Below are 22364 nucleotides of genomic sequence, written 5' to 3'. Positions count from 1 at the left end.
TGGCTTGACAGAGTGCCTTTAATTGTTTCCATGTGCTCTTCTGCAAGCAATTCTAAACTGTAGCCTGATTCAGCACTTTTAATATGTACTTGTTTCTCATTACTTTGATTAGTGCATTTTGCTGTAGACTGCAAATTGTCAGGTGTGGGAGCACAGGAATGTGAGTCAGAGGTGCACTTCTTCTCCACTGATTCCATACTTGAATCATGGGAGAATTTAGTTTGTACAGAAGCCTTAGTAGCTAATGTCTGCAGGGTGTCCTGTATCACATCTTTTGCACATTGGTCTCCTAAGGAGCTGAGATTTTTCACAGGATTTGGTTTAGAGAATTCATACGTTGAGTGCTCTAGACTATCCAGCCATTTTTCTCTTCGAATACCTTGCTTTAACCATTTATTAAATATATTATTGCATAGCTTCTCAGCATAGCTCCATATATAGCTTTGCTCCATATTTTGCGTGACTGATGGTTCTTTATTTGTACCATCTGGGTACAGTGAACTGTATTTCCTTCCACTGGGCGATCTCTGCAAAGTGTCTTTGAAAGGTCTCCGGTTAGCAGTTTTGCTTCTCTGAGCAAATTGACTTGTATCATAACTTGTTTTAAGACATAGATTTTTGGGTGTTTCTGGCTCTTGATTTATACTCTCCCTTTGGTTGAAACAAAAGTCTGAATGTTTAGAGTCTGAAACTAATGAATCTTCTCCTAAAAGATTAGTGCAGGCCTTAAAGCATGATTCCATACATGTAGTCTTCTCAGAAGGGCAGTAAAAACAATCTTTGATTTCAGAGACACTATCTGTATTGCTGCATACTGCCTCAATGCCTAAACAAAGCACACTGTTAGCCAACTGACCGGCATAATGTGTCACTGCATTTTCCAGTGACTTTACAGAAGCACAAACATTACTCTGCTCTACAAGATGTTCCCTCTTGGGGACCTCTTCATTTGCTTCATGTTCCATTCTGGAAACCTCTAAAGCCAATGACTTGATAAGATTAGCCACAAACTCTGCCCCCCTATGGTCCTTATTTCCCATGGAGATGCCAGAAGCATATTCCTTTGGTGTTGGGGGAGGGGGCTTAGGAAGGAATTCTTTAGCTAGCCCCCTTTTCAGTTTGCGAACAAAGCTTCTTCGACTGCTGCCCTTTCTGGACTGCATAGGGGTTGATGGAGGGGCAGTGGGGTAATCAAGGGATCTCTTGTTTGTTACTGCAATTTTTACTGAAGTTTCTGATGAGTTTTTGGATTCACTGGATTGATCCTCCTCCATTGGCAATGAATGTTCCTCACAGTATCTTGGGTTGTCATTTCCTTCCAGATAATCTTCAGAATATGTCTGCCACTTAGATACTGCTGTCTCCTTGTAGGCCACTTCAGTCGCCTTCTGCATTACAGGCGATTGTGCTGAAATGTCAGCACATTCCATGGAAGCAGCACACCTCAGTTCGCTGCTGCTGATACCAGAGTCCTCTTGATGACACTGTCTTACGCTGCTGTCTTGTTTGGTCAAGGAGGTTGTAGAACTGAATGACACCCTTTCAACAGCAGCTTTATGGACACAAATAGCTGTTAGTTCTTTGACCATTTCTGCTGAAAATGCCTCCACTGGGCTGCAACTTAATGGGCTTGACAGACCCTCTCTCTCTTTAACAGGAACAGCAACTGCTGCATTTGAAAGGTCTTCATTTAGAACTTTAACACTCCCTGCCATGTGACTTACCTCCTGATAGACTTCACTAATAACATCCAAAGACAGCTCCTCAGTGAAGGAAGATATATTCTGTATCTGCGCCCCAAAATGTTCAATGTTTCCACCTGGCATGCATGACCAATGGCATTCTGTGTCTCTTTGTGCTGCATTTGCATATGTAGGAAATGTGTCCTGTAAACATGAATTGCCACAATATACAGACTCTGCTTCTGCAGCCTTATAGTGTTCATTTTGGGGCTGCTCTTGCGAAGAAGACCCGAGTAAAGAATTGATGATGTCATTGCTAAGAAGAGCAGCATAGCCATTCACAGTTTCAGAATACAAAGTATTCTGAGAGTAGTCAGGGCTTTCTGCCTCTGTCTCATTACAAATGACAGTGGGAAAAATTGACTGGCTCCCACTACTTCCTCGAATGTCCATACCAGGCAAAAGGCCTATAGCATTCTGGAAACCTGTATAATATTGCTGGAGATCGCAAAGCACTGAGTCCCAGTCCAATGTTTCAGTGGTACGGAACGTTTTGTCAAGGAATGTTGATGCCTGCAAAAAAAAAACAGAGTTATTAAACATGCAGAGACTGAAATAAAACCACCATAACAGTTTCCATTAATTAATTTCCAATATCATAAATGACAGTACTGCTATTGCCTCTTGCATTCCAGATGGTATCAGCAGAAACTGTTGCAAGCTTAATCCCAGGTGTCTTTGCAGTATACACCTTAGAGCTTTGTGAAAACCACTGAATTACTATTTCAGGCTTCATACTAATATTGTTACACTTTACGATGTTATAAAGGAGGTCAAAGCCTCTAACTAACTACTTTTAATACCACCTAAAATGTGTACAATAACTAGAGATCCTACATTTAATACAACAGTGCCAAGGCTCTGGAACTTTTGCCTTTCCAGCATCAGGGATATCACATAAGCAAAATATCAAATGGTACCTCACAGAACTTAGTTAATGTATATATCTTGGTGTTTCCCATTCTTGTGACTTGAATTCCTGACATATTTACTGTAGCTTATGCTCTAACAGTGTTCTATTATACCATCATCTGATGATCGTTAAAGCTGCCCAGTCTATATGTAGTCATTTATTATCTATTTCAGTCTCCTACTGAATTAGAAAAAAGTGGGGTATGGGAGAAAAAGCTGTTGTCTTACTACTAGGCAAGCTAGATAACTGCTTAGTCTGGTGGATAATCAATATACATAATCAGGAGTCAGAAGCGCTTTACAAGGTATTCATTACTTCCTGATATTATTTTAAAAATTATGTTAGCTGTTACGTATTTTGCCACACCATCCAATATTCATTTTGCAGGAATTTATGCTATAAACACGTTATACTGGGGTAAATATTTATTTTAGTAATCTCATTTTGGTCTTAAAATTTAATCAGCAATATATTCCGTTTATTTACAAAACAGACTATATGCTTAATTAAAATCTCTAACCCATCAAAATAATATGTTACCATGACTGATTTATAATAATAGTAATTCAAAGTCAGAGATTAGATTTCAGGCAAGTTAACTTTAACACGTGAAAACAATGGAGATTTTAAAATTCTCTTGATACCTGCATGAGTAGACTATCTCTGGTCTGAAAAGATCAAAATAAAATTGTATTCATAAGCTAAGACACTTGTCTCCCATATATAATAACTGTATTCCATATTATTTGTCAGAAACCGTATTAAAACAGATGCTGGAGGGGACAGCCATGTTTAGTACTGTTTTGAAGATTAATATAGGAAAATGTTTACCATTAATAAAATAAAAAATGCGAATAATCTCTGTATAGTCATTTCAGGGATGCCAGTTAATATTAAGGAATGCAAAATATTACCACACCATTGATTATGATGCCTTTACTGTTGATGTTTGATTTCTACCATAAAAGCGTTTTATGGAAAATGTTAATTTGGACGAAAGAGTTTGTCTACATTACGTGGCTACTTCCTTCTCTGACTATGTCATATGTTGTGGGCAATTGCACTTTTAATACATCTTATTTTAATTTAAAATATTTCCAATATAATTAGGTGAGTTATATTTTTGATTAATGAATTATTAAATATTCACTTAAAATAAAAGGGTGCTTTGTCTTTTTTATACCAGTGGGTGATTAATTAAAGACTGTCACAAGATATATTAGCACAGCTGAGACTCTGCTTGTACCTTCTTTATTGTTAAATATAATCAAGTCTAGAACCCAGTCTATGGCAAATGATAAAAGGTGAATTCTTTAACATTTAGATTAAATTGCATGATTATTGTATCCAACATTTAATACTTGTCTATCTGTTTGAGATGTGACTGGATTTCCTTTTATCTGTCTCCTGAAAGATCTATCAATGCCCTAAATCACTGGGCTAAAATCCATGTACATTTAGAATTATATATTACATTGGTCCAGATGACATACCTGTGGTAGCATGGAGGTGTTTAGGTGAAATGGCAGTGGAGTTTTTAACCAGATTGTTTAATGAAATCTTGGAAAGTGAGAGGATGCCTGAAAAATGGAGAAAAAGTGTTTTGGTACCAATTTTTAAGAATAAGGGTGATGTACAGAGATGTAGTAACTACAGAGGGATTAAATTGATCAGTCACAGTATAACGTTATGGGAAAGAGTAGTGGAAGCTAGGTTAAGAAGGGAGATAATGATTAGTGATCAGCAGTATGGTTTCATGCCAGGAAAGAGCACTACAGATGCGATGTTTGCCCAGAGAGTGTTGAAGGAGAAGTACAGAGAAGGTCAGAAGGAGTTGCATTGTGTTTTTGTAGACTTAGAGAAAGTATATAACAGGGTGCCTAGAGAGGAGTTGTTGTATTGTATGAGGAAGTCGGGAGTGTCAGAGAAATATGTAAGAGTGGTACAGGATATGTACGACGGTAGTGTGACAGCGGTGAGGTCTGCAGTGGGAGTGACGGATGTGTTTAAGGTGGAGGTGGGATTACATCAAGGATCAGTTCTGAGCCCTTTCTTATTTGCAGTGGTGATGGACAGGTTGACAGAAGAGATCAGACAGGAGTCCCCGTGGACTATGATGTTTGCAGATGACATTGTGATCTGTAGTGAGAGTAGGGAACAGGTGGAGGAGACCTGGAGAGATGGAGATATGCTCTAGAGAGAAGAGGAATGAAGGTCAGCAGGACTAAGACAGAATATATGTGTGTGAATGAGAGGGAGGATAGAGGAATGGTGAGGATGCAAGGAGTAGAGGTGGCGAAGGTGGATGAGTTTAAATACTTGGGATCAATAGTTCAGAGTAACGGTGAGTGTGGAAGAGAGGTGAAGAAGAGAGTACAGGCAGGATAGAGTGGTGGAGAAGAGTGTCAGGAGTGATTTGTGACAGACAAGTACCAGTAAAAGTGAAAGGGAGGGTCTACAAGAAGGTAGTGAGACCAGCTATGTTATATGGGTTGGAGACAGTGGCATTGACAAATATGCAGGAGTTTGAGCTGGAAGTGGCAGAGTTAAAGATGTTAAGATTTGCACTGGGTGTGACAAGGGTGGACATGATTAGGAATAAGTATATTAGAGGGTCAGTCCAGGTTGGAAGGTTTGGAGACAAAGCCAGCGAGGCAAGATTACGTTGGTTTGGACATGTGCTGAGGAGGGATGCGGAGTATATTGGGAAAAAGATGCTAAGGATGAAGCTACCAGGTAACAGGAAAAGAGGAAGACCTAAGATAAGGTTTATGGATGTGGTGAGACAGGACATGCAGGTGGTTGGTGTGACAGAGCAAGATGCAGAGGAGAGGAAGAAATGGAAACAGATGATCTGCTGTGGCGACCCCTAACGGGAACAGCCGAAAGAAGATGATGATAATTATTAAATCAAATAAATTACAGTCTGCTCAGATATGACAATATAAATTCACTAAAATGAGCTTATTTGTTTATTAAGCATTCCAGAATGCAAACTGTCTAAATCCCTTCTAATTTACATTAATAAAAATATACTTTTTTTATTGATCAGTACAACTACCTTTGCTTGTTTCTTACTAAAATCTATCTCCAAAAGCAGACCAAATGCAATTTCTTGCATACAGTGGATGCTGTTGTGGCTCAAAAATGATTCTAGGACATGTCTTTTAAGAATATATACAGACACACACACACATATATATATATATATATATATATATATATATATATATATATATGTGTGTGTGTGTGTGTGTGTGTGTGTGTGTGTGTGTGTGTGTGTGTGTGTGTGTAGAGAGAGAGAGACAGAGAGAGAGTTGGTTCATCTTTGTGGTTAAGGTTCCTAACCTTTTAGTTAAATTTCTTAACATTCCAAGTGTTAAAAACATTTGCACTCCTACTCATACAATAAATATCACAATGTAGTAATTAACTGGAAGAAGCCCAATAAAAAGAAACAAAAACATACAAGAAATACAGTCTTATAGTGCATAAACAACTATGGGTTTCTATCTGGTAGACAGTGTGGCTTCAGAAATGGTTTTAGCACAACCACTGCTATACTGTCATCATCTGACACTGGCTATAGCAACCTAAATTACAATCTCATTACAACCATTGCTTTTGTAGACATGACCCATGCCTTTGAAACTATTGACCACAACATTCTGCTAAACTCCAAAAATTCAATTTGGGAGAAAATGGCATTGCTTGATACTATAGTTGTATTGACAACACTACCTTTCAAGCTTACTCTAACAACCAGTTGTCCACTAATTGAACACAAAAATAAGTGTTCCCAAGGCTCTTTTCTAGGTCTATTACTGTTTTCTTAACTCACTAATGATACTACCGACCCCTTACCCTCTGTACAGATGATAGTTTATTACTCCAGACAAACAGATGTCCGCAGTCTTACAAACTCCAGTACACCAATAATCCTTCTCTAATCTTTGTTTCTTTGTCTATGATCTGAACAAAGTAAACTCCACATTAATCACAAAAGAACAACAATACTATTTTTCCTGCTCTCACAGAGCCTTTTGATGTCCTGTCATTACTATCTCAGACAAAACAACAGCATCATTCCTTTTGTAACTGAGTACAAATATTATAACCTAACCCTTAACTCTGCATTAAGCTTTACAACTCACACTGATGTTATATTTAATAAAGTCCTCTCAAAACTAAAACTCTGCTGAAGGGTATCACATCTACTATGTCCTACTGACCACAAAACACTGTCCAAGAATGTCCTTCTCCCTAAACTAGAATACTGTCTGCCTGTACTCGCTTTATACTCTTTTATGCTTATAACACTCAAAGACTTCAAGTCACTAGTCACTGAAAATAAAATTGCCAAATTTGCCCTATTTGTGGACACCTGCTGATACTGATGCAATATTCTAAATTATCTAAACTGGGTGTCCATTTACTGAAATGGGCACTTATCTTCTATGCACCTTACTAATTAAAAATTTAAATGATGATTGCTGCTGCCATCATCTGAAAAGAAAACTCCCAATCAGGAAACAGTCATACTCCCTAAGGAATTCCCAGCAGAACTTAAAATCACTCAGCAATGCACCATTTAAAACAGTCCCACTCTCTGGAACAAACTACCAGCCGAAACAAGGCATCAAGTTACTCTTACCAAGTTTAAGAAGTCCCTTTCTGAGCACTTCTTCAAATAATTTGCTTGTGAATGCTTTACATTTACTTTATTATAAACTCTTTAAAAGGATTAAAATTCTAAAAATTCTTACAGTCTCTCAGATGTTTTTGTTTGCCATTGAACTCTTCTTATTCATGTGATCTCTTCTTAGTCTCTAGGCCTATCTCTGTAATCTCTGTTTTTTCACTCACTTTCATTTTGTTTTTTTTTTTCAAGGAAGTTAAACTTTACATTTTTAAGAAGCAATTTTAAAAAAACAAACTGTATTGCAACTTATGTAAACTGATAAAACCTAAGTTGTAAGAAATGTATAACATCCTACTTTTGTAAAACTCTATAATACCTGTATATGAACTTTCTAGAGTTTTGCAGCTATGAAAACCTAACAATCTGTCATAATACAGGATGTCTATAACTTAAATTTACTTGCATTGTTGACCTATCTGGTTACTAAATAGTAGGCAAATAAATAAATACATAGATAACAGAAAATGCTACTAAACCATATACTTTAGAAAGTAAAAAATAAATAAATAAATTGTCTTAACTACAATTTGAATTATTCAGGAGTGATATACATTATCAAAAACAAGTGAAACAGAGAGAAGAAAGGTAAGATTTTACTTGAAACTATTCAGAACACTACTGCTAATTTTAAAGACAGAATTCAGAGGCTTCACAACAGTCACTGAACATAAATAGAGCAGACAAATACTTAAATATTCATCAAAATGTTTGTAATTATAACTGTAATACATGATTTATCTCATTTACCATATTGCATAAAGACTTTTACAAAATTAGGGTATAGTGAAATAACCATTAAGCTACGGATCTTGGAATGACAGCACAATACTCACAGTCCCATTTGTGTGTGTGTGTGTGTGTGTGTGTGTGTGTGTGTGTGTGTGTGTGTGTGTGTGTGTGTGTGTATACACACACACACACATATATATATATATATATATATATATATATATATATATATATATATATATACATACATATGGATATACCCCAGGATTCAATAAACTCTGTGTAGGGTTTACACAAAGCCTACATGGAGTATACATGTTTGAGTGGTGGTTTGTGGCAAGCAGCAGCACACAATGCATTTTCATGCTGCAAGCTGCATTTAAATGAGGGTTTGTGGCTGGCAACAGTGTTGCCGGCCAGAAAACTGTGTAAGCGAAAATGGATAGCACTCTTGTTGAAATCAGAGCACTGACGGTCCACGATTTTACGTGGAATACCACAATGATCACCAGGGCTTCATAGATAGCTCTCAATCTCTTAATACAACACATCTGGACAAAGGCCATCCTAATGGGGGGATAATGACCCAGAAATGGGGTATAGTTGACATTTTTGCCCTATAGAGATGTACTAGAATAACCAGGGGGTTGTGCTGATTTGAAGTATGAAACTCAAATGTATGCTGAGTCACATCAGTTCTGATATCATCCCAGTGATGTGGCAGAACACCACAGATTTGATAAGGAACACATCTGGGCATTCTGTGAAAATCTGGACAGTGGAAAGGTATGAATGCTAAGTACATGGTCCAAACACAGTACAAAACAGTGTATCTACAGTGCAGAGTATTGTGATATATCATTCCTGGCATTCTGTACTAAAGCTGTATAAATGATCTGTAATGGTACATAGACTGCTATGTGAAATAAACACTCAGGGAAGTATGTGTTTTGAACAGAGACATGCAGATGAATCATCGGAATGAACACAGGGAAAGAGGATAAGTGAAACAATGTAATGTACAGCAGATGAGGGCATGTCAATGGAAGATGTTTGCAGCAGCAACACCAATTACGTATCTATATGGTACAGTAGGGACTGAGAGTGAAAATGTGTATTATGTACCTGTCACACAAGGTGACGTTACAGTGGGGAGGATGTCTGTGTGAGATAAGCACCCTTACATGAATAATGCAGAGCACATCTATCAGGGATCTGACATACAATTGTGAAGGGGTGCATATTGTGCAGCTGTGCAAACTTCTTTTCTTCTTTCGGCTTTTCCCAGTAAGGGGTCGCCACAGCGGATCGTCTGTCCGCTCATGACTGGCAGTGGAGTTTTACAGTGTCGAGTTTGAAGCTGCGCAAACTGATGTGCCTAAATATGAGTGTAATCTCAGCAGAGGTCTCCAGCAAGTGGGACACAGGTAAAGGCTTATGGGCAACATTAAAAGAACCAACTACAGTCATGGACAATATCAGAATAATAGCACCAGTTATCCCATGCCTCTGACTTAACATATGTGATTTAGAGTGACAAGGGTTTGATTTTGCACAAACTGACTTGTACAACTATTTTAATATGTGCACACTCTATGAGGGTAATCACACACACTGACCTGGCACTGTAACATCTGTTGGAGGTGTTAGGAGGGACACTGCTATACCTATATGTAACATTATGAGCAATACAGACTAGTAGACTGGTGTGCATGGCATATATATATATATACTATCATTTCCTCGAACCAACTCGATTCGAGTGTTCAGATGTCCGAATCAAATGATCAGAAATCACAACACCAACACAAAAAATAAGAAATGCAGCATTTCGATAAAATCAAAATCTAGGAAAATGTCGACTTTACCAAAAATGATGCACTTCCAGGTCAACAATAACAAAACACTTTTGCACTCCCTACACCCACCCTATGTATATATACAAACTTCAAGATAGCACTATAGTGAGGGAAAGGGTACATGTCTGATCCCCACTATAGTGCGATCTACATTCAGAATGTTGAAATTCACAACAGCGAATGCACACTAGCATTTGCTGTTGTGCATTTCAGCATTTTTTTTTCGTTTTTTCCGCATGTCGAATTGGGCGCTCAAACATATGGAATTCAAATGGAGTCTCATTGCCCTTTCAATAGTAAACCTATATATATATAGCACAATCCACACTTTCACGAACGCTATCCATGCCATTGTCAAACACCTATGTATGTAGTGTGTGCATCAGCAAAACAGGTAGCACACATGCATTTGGTGTAGCAACTTGATTGGTGTTCTGCACCATCAGACTCTCATGTTTATGCCACGAAAAGAATACCTAAGTATGGTCAATAAGCTGTGTGACAGCTCTGTGACAAAGGTGGTACACTTCAGTTACACATAACTGGAAGATGCGTAGGGAGGTACATGAAGAAGGGTGCATTGTACTCATTTGCTGGTTGATGAAGGCTGGGAACTATGAAGGTATCATGGCCTCTGATGTGGATGACCTTCACATACTCAATTCTTATGCTACATACAAGGGAGTAGTCAGCCCTGTGATCACATGCTGGTGGATGTTCCATTACCATTTACCCAGGACACAGATTCCATACCTATTGGTCTGATTATAGGGTGTGATGTCCACATTATACCTGGGTTGTGTGTTAGTTTCCTGACTTAACAAATACCCCCATGTTTTCTTGTCATTGCAGGCATTGTCATGGCTGTGGCAGCAATCTTTGGTATGTCTTGATACTACTTGTATTATACTAATATCACAGATGAAGTCAATGATTGCCCACATTCTGTGGTCCTTCAGGCAGTTGTTTGGGCACATATGTCATCTTTGATGTCCATTACTTAACTAATGGACAGGAAAGGGCAGACAGCCCTGATATACAGAACTGATCACAGGATCTGAGATATAGTTCACGTCACGCATTTCAACATAGTGCAATGCCACATATGTGATACACTGGTCTATCCACTTAGTGATATAGCTCTTTATGGCCACATCTGACAGCACTGATTGAATACCCCATTATGTATTTGTGTCAAATGCCTTGATCTGTTCAAGTTCCACAGGATGATAGTGCTGTCATCATGCATACCTTCAGTGACTTCTTTGAGGACATCTATCAGATGTAACAGACATTATGTGGCCTTAACAACTCACACAGGTCTGTTGCACACAGTCAGAATATTACTACTGTCCATTTAGAAAAGGTCCATGATGACATGTTGGTCTACCTCACAGGTGAGGAGAATAAAGATGTGTCTGTGTATGCATGCATCAGGGGCTGTTCCCCTGAATTCAGATGGATGCATGTTGATGTACACCCTTCTATGGGAACATAGCTCATGTGGAAGGTGTGTTGAAATATGTACTCAACAGTATCAGGAACATGTATGTGCTGAATCATGCCATAGGCAATCTGTGATGTTGTCAGTGCCCCCTGATTCTGTGTAATATGCCTGGATTAAGGTAAGACAGTGCATACTGCCTATTGTGATCTGGCCTAGAATTTTGACACAATCCCCCATGCAGGTATCACTGAGAAACTCTCCCAGCTGGGGATTAATGCTTACATCACTAGATGGGTAAACAATTGTCTCACTGACAGAATACATACTGTGATAATTGGTGAATCAACTTGTACCAGTACAGCTCTCACCATTGGTGTATCCCAGGGATCACCTTTTACTGCTTGTACTCTATTTCTCAGCAGTTCAGGCTTAAGTATATGGCCTTCACTTACCAAGTCTGCTAATTCTTGCATAATGGGTGCAATCACTGAGTCCACCGATGATTACAAGGAGGAGATAACACAGACAAATGATTGGTGAAAAAGCCACACAATCTACAAATAAATGCAGAAATATGTCTTTATGCTGTCCTTCTGAAAAGTGGAATTCCTTGCTAATTACAGTATTCCTAACAGTCCTGCTTTGCTGAAGCCCAGTGACACAAGCACTGGGAACAGATGTAGATAGCAATTTGAACTTTAACCACCAAATGTCCATACTGGTATTGAAAGCCTATGTTGTGTACATCATAAGTCATGCCATCATATTCAAATAATATGATTGTATGACAGCACTGTACTCGAACCTCATCAGAACACTAATAGAGTATAATGGTCTCTTTTGCATGTACTTCACCAGACAATTGTAGTAGCTGGAGAGACCACAGACTTTTCACATCAATAAAACACAGGGCCTACAAACCATGCCTTGATGCACATGGATAGAGTGAAAGCCATGTCATTGTAATCTGTATCATATAGGATGAGGTGATTTCAGCCTGGCCTCCAGGCCAATCTTTGACCTTGCCCTGGTGGGAATAGTGCATATACACAAATCAGATATAGCTGATGACATCTGTAGTGTCTGTTGAGGAAAATATGGTAATAACAGTGTCCCACATGCTAATGTAAAAGGCTCTCTGTAATGTCAAGCAAGAGCACAAACACACACACACACACACACACACACACACACACACACACACACACAGTTAACTGCAGTGAGAGTAGAACTCCTACCTATCTAAATACACAGACTACAGAACTCAGTACTTTACACGAGTGTCACGACACAAGTCTGTCTTTTACAAGAATGCAGGTCAGCTTATAGTGGATGACATCAGCAGGCCATGTTGGAGAGAAGATGTTGGGAGGCCTGCATGAAATGGATGTGTAGGCATGTGCAAGTATCAAAATACTGTCCATGCATGGCATTGGAGTAGTAACTGTAGAATACACACTTTACGCAAGTGCTACGCAACAAGTCTGACATTTACAAGACTGCAGGTCAACTTATAGTGGATGACATCAGCAGGCCATGTTGGAGAGAAGCTGTTGGGAGGCCTGCATGAAATGGATATGTAGACACATGCAAGTAGCAAAATACTGTCCATGCATGGCATTGGAGCAGTAACTGTAGGATACACACTGCTGCTCTTTTGTCTAGACACACACAGACACCCAGTTGACTGGATTGATAACAGATGCCCTACCTACCTAAGTACACAGATTACAGAAATCAGTGCTTCATGCATGTGCCATGGCACAAGTCTGACTTTTAAAAGACTGCAGGTCATCTTATAGTGGATAACATCAGCAGACCATGATGCAGAGAAAATGTTGGGAGGCCTGCATGAAATGGATGTGTAGGCATGTACAAGTATCAAAATACTGTCAATCATACTTCTCAACCATACCAAATTCCTCTGTATTTACCATTTTTCAGGGCAAAATAATGGAGAGCCATGAATTTCCAAGTAGCCCCTTTAAGCCCCAATTTTGTTTTTTTTACAATTTTAAGTAATTGTGTCATCATGTATCCCCAACGTGCAAGGGTGTGTGCAATGACATCAGCTTTGTCACTACCTGTCTGACTCAAGTGCGATACAAGATGAAAAATGCAACCTAAGTATAACTATCCACGGGAAAATTAATTTAACTGTCATGCTGCAATCTGCAACTACTATGCTAGTACTCTATATCAGTAAAACAAGGAAGTTGAAGAATTGATCTTATTAAGTAAAGTTAAGCAGAGCTTTAGACACCGGCTGGTACTTCTATTTCCACGATAAAACTTTAATTTTATTAGAGCTGGATGAACTGCTGGAGGAAAAAGTAGCTGAGCCTGAACCATATGGCATTTAGTATTAACCAAAGCCCAAAGGTAATCTTGTACCTGTCCTGCCCGATTAATAATTATTGGAATACTGTTTTTGTATCTTAATTGCCACTACACTTTTTCCCAGTCATGAGCAATTGTGAAATATTTTCAGAGAAGGGGCCATGGCAAGGTATTGTATCTTCCCAACTTCTACTCCTTATGTAGTAACATCCCTGGTAGCTGTACTTCTGCCCCATTTCTATGCACTTAGGTATGATACAGATAACTAGCCAGGTGACAGTGGTGCCCAACTGGCTTCACTTGTTATGCCTACAATAGCATCTCCTGCTCAGCTCCGTCTTCTTCTACATGTGTTTGTGCTTAGCGTTAGTGAGGAATGGTGGTGTCAGAGCTGCAATTCTGACTAATGGGACTTGAGGATGGATGCGTGCTGTTTCCTTCAGCACCTCTGCTGTATAGCATCGAGGAGTGGCGCTGTTGTAAGCGCATGCTATTTGTTTTTGGAAGGAGCTCATTTTAGTAAGAAAGCCCTGCAGCTCACTGTACCTTGTATGTTTATGTTTTGCCTGCATCAGATTGCTGTTGGTGTTGACAATCAGTATTGGAATGAGTTGCTTTGTGCTTTGTTTATAGTTATGACCAGTGTTAAAAGGAACACTGATAACAAAGATGCAATTTGCAAAGTGCTGTCATGATGATTACACATCTTTGATTTGCATTTAGGAAAACATAAATGAAATTTTCTGTAGACTAATTAATGTGTGCATCTTCACTGACCCCTGTCTCTTTGCCCCCCCCCACACACACTCTGCAAATCTCTGAACAATCCCCTTCCTTTTCTCCTCTAAAGCTAAGCATTTGGAGAAGTTCAAGAGGTCTCTTTCTTCCTGAGAGCTACACAGTCAGGGTTCAAGTCTGAATTCTGGTTACCACCCTTGTGACATTTTTCTATATTCTCACTTTCGTGTTTATCCCCCTAGATACTCAGGCTTTTTCACAGCCTCCCAAACAGCCTTTTTGAACTGCTGCAGTAAACTATCAGTTCATATTAAATTTACTTTTGCCGTTTAGTCTGAGTTGTGAATGAAAAGGTTCTGTGATAGCTGGGCCCTTGTTGGATCCTTTTTATTCATAATATGAGCCACAATAGCAGAGATAAATTTAACATATATGGGTAGTTTAAAGAAGATAGTAAACTAACAACATATTTTTTTTCTGGGAGGTGGTATGAAACATGAATACCTGGATAAAACCCACTGGATACTGACCTGGGATGACAATTTGGGATGTAGTGCCTATGTGGTTTGTAGTTATTATTTTGAAGTTGTGATTTAGAAGTTAGCTACCTGCAGGCTTGAAATATGCCATGAGGTGCTTGTGTCATGACACAAGTTGTGACTGTAAATACAATGCTTTCATGGTGACTTTTTTAGAAAAGGCTATGAATCAGGTTCTAACTGGATCTCCTTAAAAACTAAATGACTGCTATGCATACCTTGCAACTACCTAACACAATAAATCTGGATAAAGCTTTAAATAATGGGGGGCAAAGATGCAAAAATAGGGACAGATTTAAAATATTGTTCTTATAAATTTAGAATGTTACAATAACAGGTTACTAGCAGTTTATTTTATTTTTATAAAAGAAAATAGCATTTTAGTTTTATACAAGTTCAAAGTTTGATACAAGCTGAAATGTTAATATAAACAACACTATTTTTCTGGTTATATTTTGTGTTTTAAGTGTGTGATTGAGTGTGGGTTAGGTTAGTTAGGGTTAGGGTGCAGGTTAGGTATGTGTGCGATTGTGTGGACGTGAGGGTTAGGGCAGGTTAGGTGAGTTAGGGTTAGGGTACAGGTTAGGTATGTGTGCGATTGTGCGGACATGAGGGTTAGGGTGGGTTAGGTGAGTTAGGGTTAGGGAGCGGGTTAGGTGTGTGTACGATATTTTGGATGTGAGGGTTAGAGTAGGGTAGGTGAGTTAGGGTTAGGGCGCGGGTGAGGTGAGTGTGTGATAGTGACGGACCTTAGGGTTAGGGTTTGGGTTAAGGTAAGTGGATAGTTAGTGGTGTGTGTATAGTTTAGTGTAGGGTTAAGTGTAAGATTTTAGATGTATGAGTGTGGATTGCTGTTTGTTTGGTGTGCTTGTGTTGTGTGTATGTGTTTTGGAACAGCAACTTTTTTCCCTAGAAAAAAATTTGCTGTTCTGCATGTTCGATGTTTTCAGCTTTCGCTGAATAGGGGTCGATATTAGAATTAGAACATTTGAAGTTTTGAAACTTTGATGTTCTAATATAGACCCTATTTTTCATGGGGCTTTGTCCAGATTTTTGATGTTTGCAGATTGAGAGGTATGCAGGCAATGCATAGCATTGAAGCAGTAACTGTAAGATACATATTTCTGTCCTTCTGTGTAGACACACACACACACACACACACACACACACACACACACACACACACACACACACACACACACACACACACACACACACACTTGACTACAGTAAAAACAGAACCCCTATCTACCTAAGTACATAGACTACAGAAATTTGTACTTTATGCAAGCGCCACAGCACAAGTCTGACTTTTACAAGACTGCAGGTCAACTTATAGTGAATGACATCAGCAGGCCATGTTGAAGAGAAGATGTTGGGAGGTCTGCATGAAATGGCTGTGCAGGCATGTGCAAGTATCAAAATACTGTCAATGTATGGCATTGGAGCATTAACTGTACAATACACACTTTTGCTCTTCTGTCTAGACACAGACACACACACACACACACACACACACACACACACACACACACACAGTTGAGTGCAATGAGAACAGAACCCCTACCTACCTAAGTACAGATACTAACTCAGTACTTTATGCAAGTGCCATGGCACAAGTCTGATTTTTACAAGACTGCAGGTCAACTTATAGTGAATGAGAACAGCAGGCATGTTGGAGAGAAGATGTTGGGAGGCCTGCATAATTTCATAGCTTCATCAGTTCATAGGGGTTTGCTAGCCTAATTACCCTAGGTCATTTAGAAGCCTAGATGTGTAAAAACACAAGTACCCTTATTGATCATAGTTAGATGGTCATTGTTAGTGGCACAATTTTGTGAGCAGCACCAACTGGCCCTGTTCATGAGGGACATAGGTGTCACCCCAGGGGTGAATTTATAATCACCCATTCAGTTGTCAAGGCTGCACATGAATAGGTTGGAGCCTATTACAGAGGACTGTCAATTGCTGGGGCATATATCAGTCTCCCCAGCATGTTCTGTTTATGTCACAGGCTAGGTTGAGATCCCTGGAGCAAGTAGTTCTTGTCCCATTGATTTGCAGATGCCCAGCATTTCCAATAGGGCAAGTTCTGAGACTCTCTGAGGCCAGGCATAAGTTATCTGTCAGCAGCCTGCATGATACTGAGTACAGTGACATGTCTTTCAGTCTTTCCATGTATGTCATGTTTTGGAGGCTCTGCATTCTCCCAGTCACAAACCTGTTTTTTCCAGTTGCTGCAGGTGTCTAGTGAGGTACAGACAGAAGAGATCACCGTATTCAATTAGTGGTCTGATAACAGTAAAAAACAGTTGAGGGCCCAGCACAGATCCTTGTGGTATTCCACTGGTAAGTGGTGTAGTGGTGGAAGTGCAGTCCCCAACTCTGACAGTGAGTTTTCTGTTTGTGAGCCAGTTGTCTATCCATCCAGTAATGTATGGGTTAATTCACAGATGGGAGATATTCTCTATGATGCATGAATGGGGACAGTACCAAAGGCTTTGAATAAGTCATCATAGGTGGTATGTCCTATTATCCCTCATATAGGTCTTTGGGGTCAGTATCAAAGAACTCTACTAGTTTTACTAAGCAAGATCTATCCTTGATAAAACCAAATGGGTTGGGTCAAGTGTGTTGAAGGTCACCTATATCCCTGTGGATAAGGTCCATGCTGATTCCTTCTTTAACCTTGCAGATAAGGATTCTTAGGCATATGGGTCAATAGTTCTAGTTCTGCATGTTACTAGATTGGTATGCATTGCATAACACACATTTGATACTAATTTCTGTATTCTAGCTGATATATGTGTGGAAAAAGTACTGAGGCACCAGGATTGCAGTGCTTGGGGGGAGGCAACACATGGCTGTATTGCAAATATGTGACATACTGTTAGATAAGGCCTTCAGTTTCTTGTTTCCACATGTAATTTCATGTCATAGACAGGAAATGGACAGTAAACAGCAGTAATACATAATAATATTTACTTTTCCATAGAGCTGCGAGCAGTGGATTTGTGAGATGGTTGGCAAAGTGTTTGCATATGGGAGATATACATTTTCAATACTTTGCAAGTTTGTGCATAGTTAAGCAGTGCGCAAATGTGAGTCACTTTACAAAAACTCTGAAAGTTAGTATTGAGTCTATAAAACACACCTGCTGCTTAACTGACTCTGTGGCAGCAGATGTAAATGCATTGACACATTTCATTTTGAGCTCAGATGATACTGGGTTTGGATCCAGGTGAATCTGATACTTTTAAATACTTTTAAATAAAATTGATAATGCAATAACGTGAATTCTTCATAGCACATGTGTTGCTGTGTGTTGCCATGGTGCAGCAGGATTAAGTGGCACTGCATGCAGTCAACTGCAGCGAATTGTTGCCACTGCTCACCATTGCTGCAAATTGGTGTGCACCTCAGTGCAAACATAGTACCCAAAAAGTGAAGAGATCCATTGCTTTTCCTGCTACTCATGTGTGTTGTGTGTGATTTTATTTTTTGACCAAATTAAAGGTGTTAAAATGGGGTAGATAGGAAAATGGTGAAATGGGGAGCAAGCAGGGGGAAGAACAAAGGGAAAGCAGTACAGGAATGTGCAGGAGGGAGGTAAGAAAGAACCATAGCTATCTATTTCTTTAACAGTGTAAACTGAAAACGTGCAGAGTATTAACTGAATTTGGACTGTCACCTCCACAAAGAGGGGTGACCATAACACAATCATGCAATCCAATTAGACTAAATCAAGTGTGTCAAGAAGACAAGTGTGCAAAATGCAGAACTATGTATGGAACAACTTTTTTTTTTTTTTTACATACGAGAGGAATGTTGGGAAAGGGATGTAGGTATGTCTGGGTGAGGTAAGCTGGGTTGGTGAGGAAGCAATTGCAAACATACAAGGCAAACAAGACAAGACAAGAGACAGGGATAGTGATGGGCACAAAAGGTTGAGGGTCAACCCAGGCAAATGACTGTTAAGCTTGGAGACAGTGAGAATTGAGTCCTCACCCACTGGGCTGTTATTACTGTCACTTTACTCCACTGGTGGCGGGAGTGCTTGATGTCTCTTCCTCCTCCTACAGAACATGAGGGAGAGCAGCCTCTCCATCCGGTGAAGGTGTGCACCAAAAGTAGAGTGCACGACCCTCTGCATCACCCTGGCAACTCACTGCAGGTGATGAAATCACTACCTCTGCCACTGCTCCAGAGTGTACCACTGCACCAGCCTCCAGGGCAGGACTACCTGAGGGAGCAGGTATTGCTGAGTAGCAGAGGCAGTGCTGACAGGTTGGCTGCAAGATGTACTGGGCATCAGTGCTTTAGCCTGTGGAGTGGGGGCAGGCTGATCCTCTGAGGCTGGCCTACCTCGATGTGCTGTGGAGCATTTAGTGATGTGGTACACATGGGTGACATGGAAAAATTTTTATGACACATAAAATAAAATAAAAAAGAGAGACAGGGGTTGGCATGAGAGAAAAAAAGAGATAAAATTAGTACCATCATATGTGACATAGTATGCAGCAGTACAATCATACAACTCTTTTATCCTAAGTATTACATTTAAGTATATCTCCTAAAAGATACAAACTATACTACAGATTGTTGAAAGTAATCCTTGAAATGTGCATATCTTGCACATATGCATGTTCCAGATATACAGATTATAGTTTACAGCAGGGCGTTTGTGCCACTGGTATAGAGTTTTTAATTTAATGTAAATATTATTGAAGAAATAACAGTGTTGTATAGTTGTGAACTGTAGCATTTGATCCAACAAACTCTGACTACAGTCTAATATTGGACTCTTACAATATGGTTATGTAACTAGGAAAACTGAAGGTGAGAAGACTTGTTTATGTGGACAACACTGAACAGAGGCTATTACTTTGGGATATATGTACACAGAGAATTACTGAACTTGAGAAGGTATGCTTGCATTTTGCCAGCTACATACTGCATATGCTGGAATGTAATTAAGACAAATCTGAAGCAAAGGCTTTTACACTTTTATCTGTATGCATTAGTTAAAAGTGTACTGATACCATGAGCATGTTTGTCAAGGTATTTCACGGGTATACATGAGTGGCAATACCTTAAAATAGAATGTTCTGTGATAAATCTGTAGAAATGTTTCAGGACAGTTCATTTGATAGCACTCTTAGCAATTCAACGATGGTTTGATAGCAAAATGTGTCATTTGCCTGTTCTTTTGGTGGGGGGGGGCATTTCTGTCATGGCACAAACAAGAATATGTTGCAATTGTTCCTCTCCTTTTTGCATCCAGCCTGTTGTTCATATTTTAAATCTCTAGACTGTTTTATATTTCTCCAGTTGGTAATACTGAAATGCTAGCTTTTCTCTTTTATCTGGGAACAGTCATTTTGTAGTTATGTAATACTTATATGTATTATCCTTCTGCTGTCTTTTAGGACACCAATGACTATGTCACTCAGGTGTCTCAATCCTCAAACACCACCCTTCACTGATGCTGACAATCAAGTTATCACTGACACATTTAGACAGCATGGTGCTTTCCTGCTTGAAAGGGGAAGGGGGCATATGTCACGCAGAATGCAGATTTGGCAACAGACTGTGGATGATGTCAATGAGTGGGTGGCCATGGCAGGACATATGAGCAGGTTCACCATAGAGTCACTGACATGATCACATCTGCATGGAGGTGAGCAGCAGTAGTGGGCCATGATCGGATGGGTACTGGGGGGCTACTATACAGCAGCCACTAATAACACCAAATGAAGACTTCCTGTCCACTGTCAGGGATCAAGACAGCTCTCTGAAAAGTGTAGAACAGCATGTCCTTGACATCGATGCAACAGTTTCAGGGACAGTAAGCATGTCCCAGGAAGAGCTTCCAGATAGGCTTTGGTATCTAAATTGCTGAATACTGTTGTATAGTAAAACAACTGAAATTGATACATTACTTCTGTGTCACAAGACTTTTTGGGGGGGGGGTTGAAGATTGCTGCAGTTAACACACTCTGATTGATTAGCTTAGGTTGGAGTTGTCATCCAATTTCTTGTTGAAAGTATAGTTAATGGACATACAAAGGGGTAAAAGTATTACCCTTATGTTACTGTTAATTGTGGTGATGTTGTCCTTACCTTTTGCTTAACTAGGAAAGCCTCATTATTTATTTATGTATTGGCATTTATTTACCAGGAAAGTCCAGTGGGCAAAGGAGAGCCCATTTTTAGTGGAGGCCTGTGGAGAAAAGCTCCACAATGGCAGTTAATATGAATGTACATAGTATTCATAACAGATTAAAACAAAATACATGGTACAATCTAAACAGAAATGCATTATAATACACTGTAGAGGAGGGAGAGATAGATCAACAGCAGAATAAGAAGTTTAGAGCCAGTGTAATTACAGTATACTTTGAGGCACATTTAGAGTAAGAGACAGTGTAATCACATAAATAAATGCAGGTGAAGAAAGCATGTAGCAAATAAATGCAATAGGCATACATATTAACTATGTGCATTACATCACATAAAATAAAATAAGTTGGTAGAAAAGGAGAAGGGGTGCAGAAAAAAGTACAGAACATAGAAGAGATGGGTAGTTCTATGGGTGAGGAGGGAGAGAGTAATGCTATATAAAGATAATGATAGAAGCAATGGGGTTAAAGAGTGGGTAAGGAAGGGCAGGAAGACTAGTCGTCTGCTGATGGTAAGCCAAACATTTATGTCAATACTGATGAGCAATTTGAAGAAATATTTTAGTGTGTGCTGTTGATGTCAGGACTGTTGTGTGCACTGCTATTTTAGTGTGTGCTATTGATGTCAGGACTGCTGTGTGCACTGCTATTTTAGTGTGTGCTGTTGATGTCAGGACTGTTGTGTGCACTGCTATTTTAGTGTGTGCTGTTGATGTCAGGACTGTTGTGTGCACTGCTATTTTAGTGTGTGCTGTTGATGTCAGGACTGTTGTGTGCACTGCTATTTTAGTGTGTGCTGTTGATGTCAGGACTGTTGTGTGTACTGCTATTTTAGTGTGTGCTGTTGATGTCAGGACTGTTGTGTGCACTGCTATTTTAGTGTGTGCTGTTGATGTCAGGACTGTTGTGTGCACTGCTATTTTAGTGTGTGCTGTTGATGTCAGGACTGTTGTGTGCACTGCTATTTTAGTGTGTGCTGTTGATGTCAGGACTGTTGTGTGCACTGCTATTTTAGTGTGTGCTGTTGATGTCAGGACTGTTGTGTGCACTGCTATTTTAGTGTGTGCTGTTGATGTCAGGACTGTTGTGTGCACTGCTATTTTAGTGTGTGCTGTTGATGTCAGGACTGTTGTGTGCACTGCTATTTTAGTGTGTGCTGTTGATGTCAGGACT

General features: G+C 39.5%; 1 protein-coding gene across 1 annotated transcript in view; it reads right to left on the bottom strand.

Moving 5' to 3' along the window:
- The window catches only part of LOC122789984, a 472870-nt gene that overhangs the window by 162237 nt on the left and 288269 nt on the right, over positions 1 to 22364 (bottom strand). The window contains exon 4 of the mRNA XM_044057493.1: positions 1 to 2255. This exon is cut by the window's left edge and continues 922 nt beyond it. Coding sequence (XP_043913428.1) covers positions 1 to 2255 — 2255 coding nt within the window. The remainder of the gene's footprint in view (positions 2256 to 22364) is intronic.

This window comes from Protopterus annectens, chromosome 15.part0 (assembly GCF_019279795.1).
Source record: "Protopterus annectens isolate FY-2018-M chromosome 15.part0, PAN1.0, whole genome shotgun sequence".
Lineage (NCBI taxonomy): Eukaryota > Metazoa > Chordata > Ceratodontiformes > Protopteridae > Protopterus > Protopterus annectens.
The sequence above is the reverse complement of the archived record's forward strand: the minus strand, read 5'-3'. Positions and strand labels throughout refer to the sequence as shown.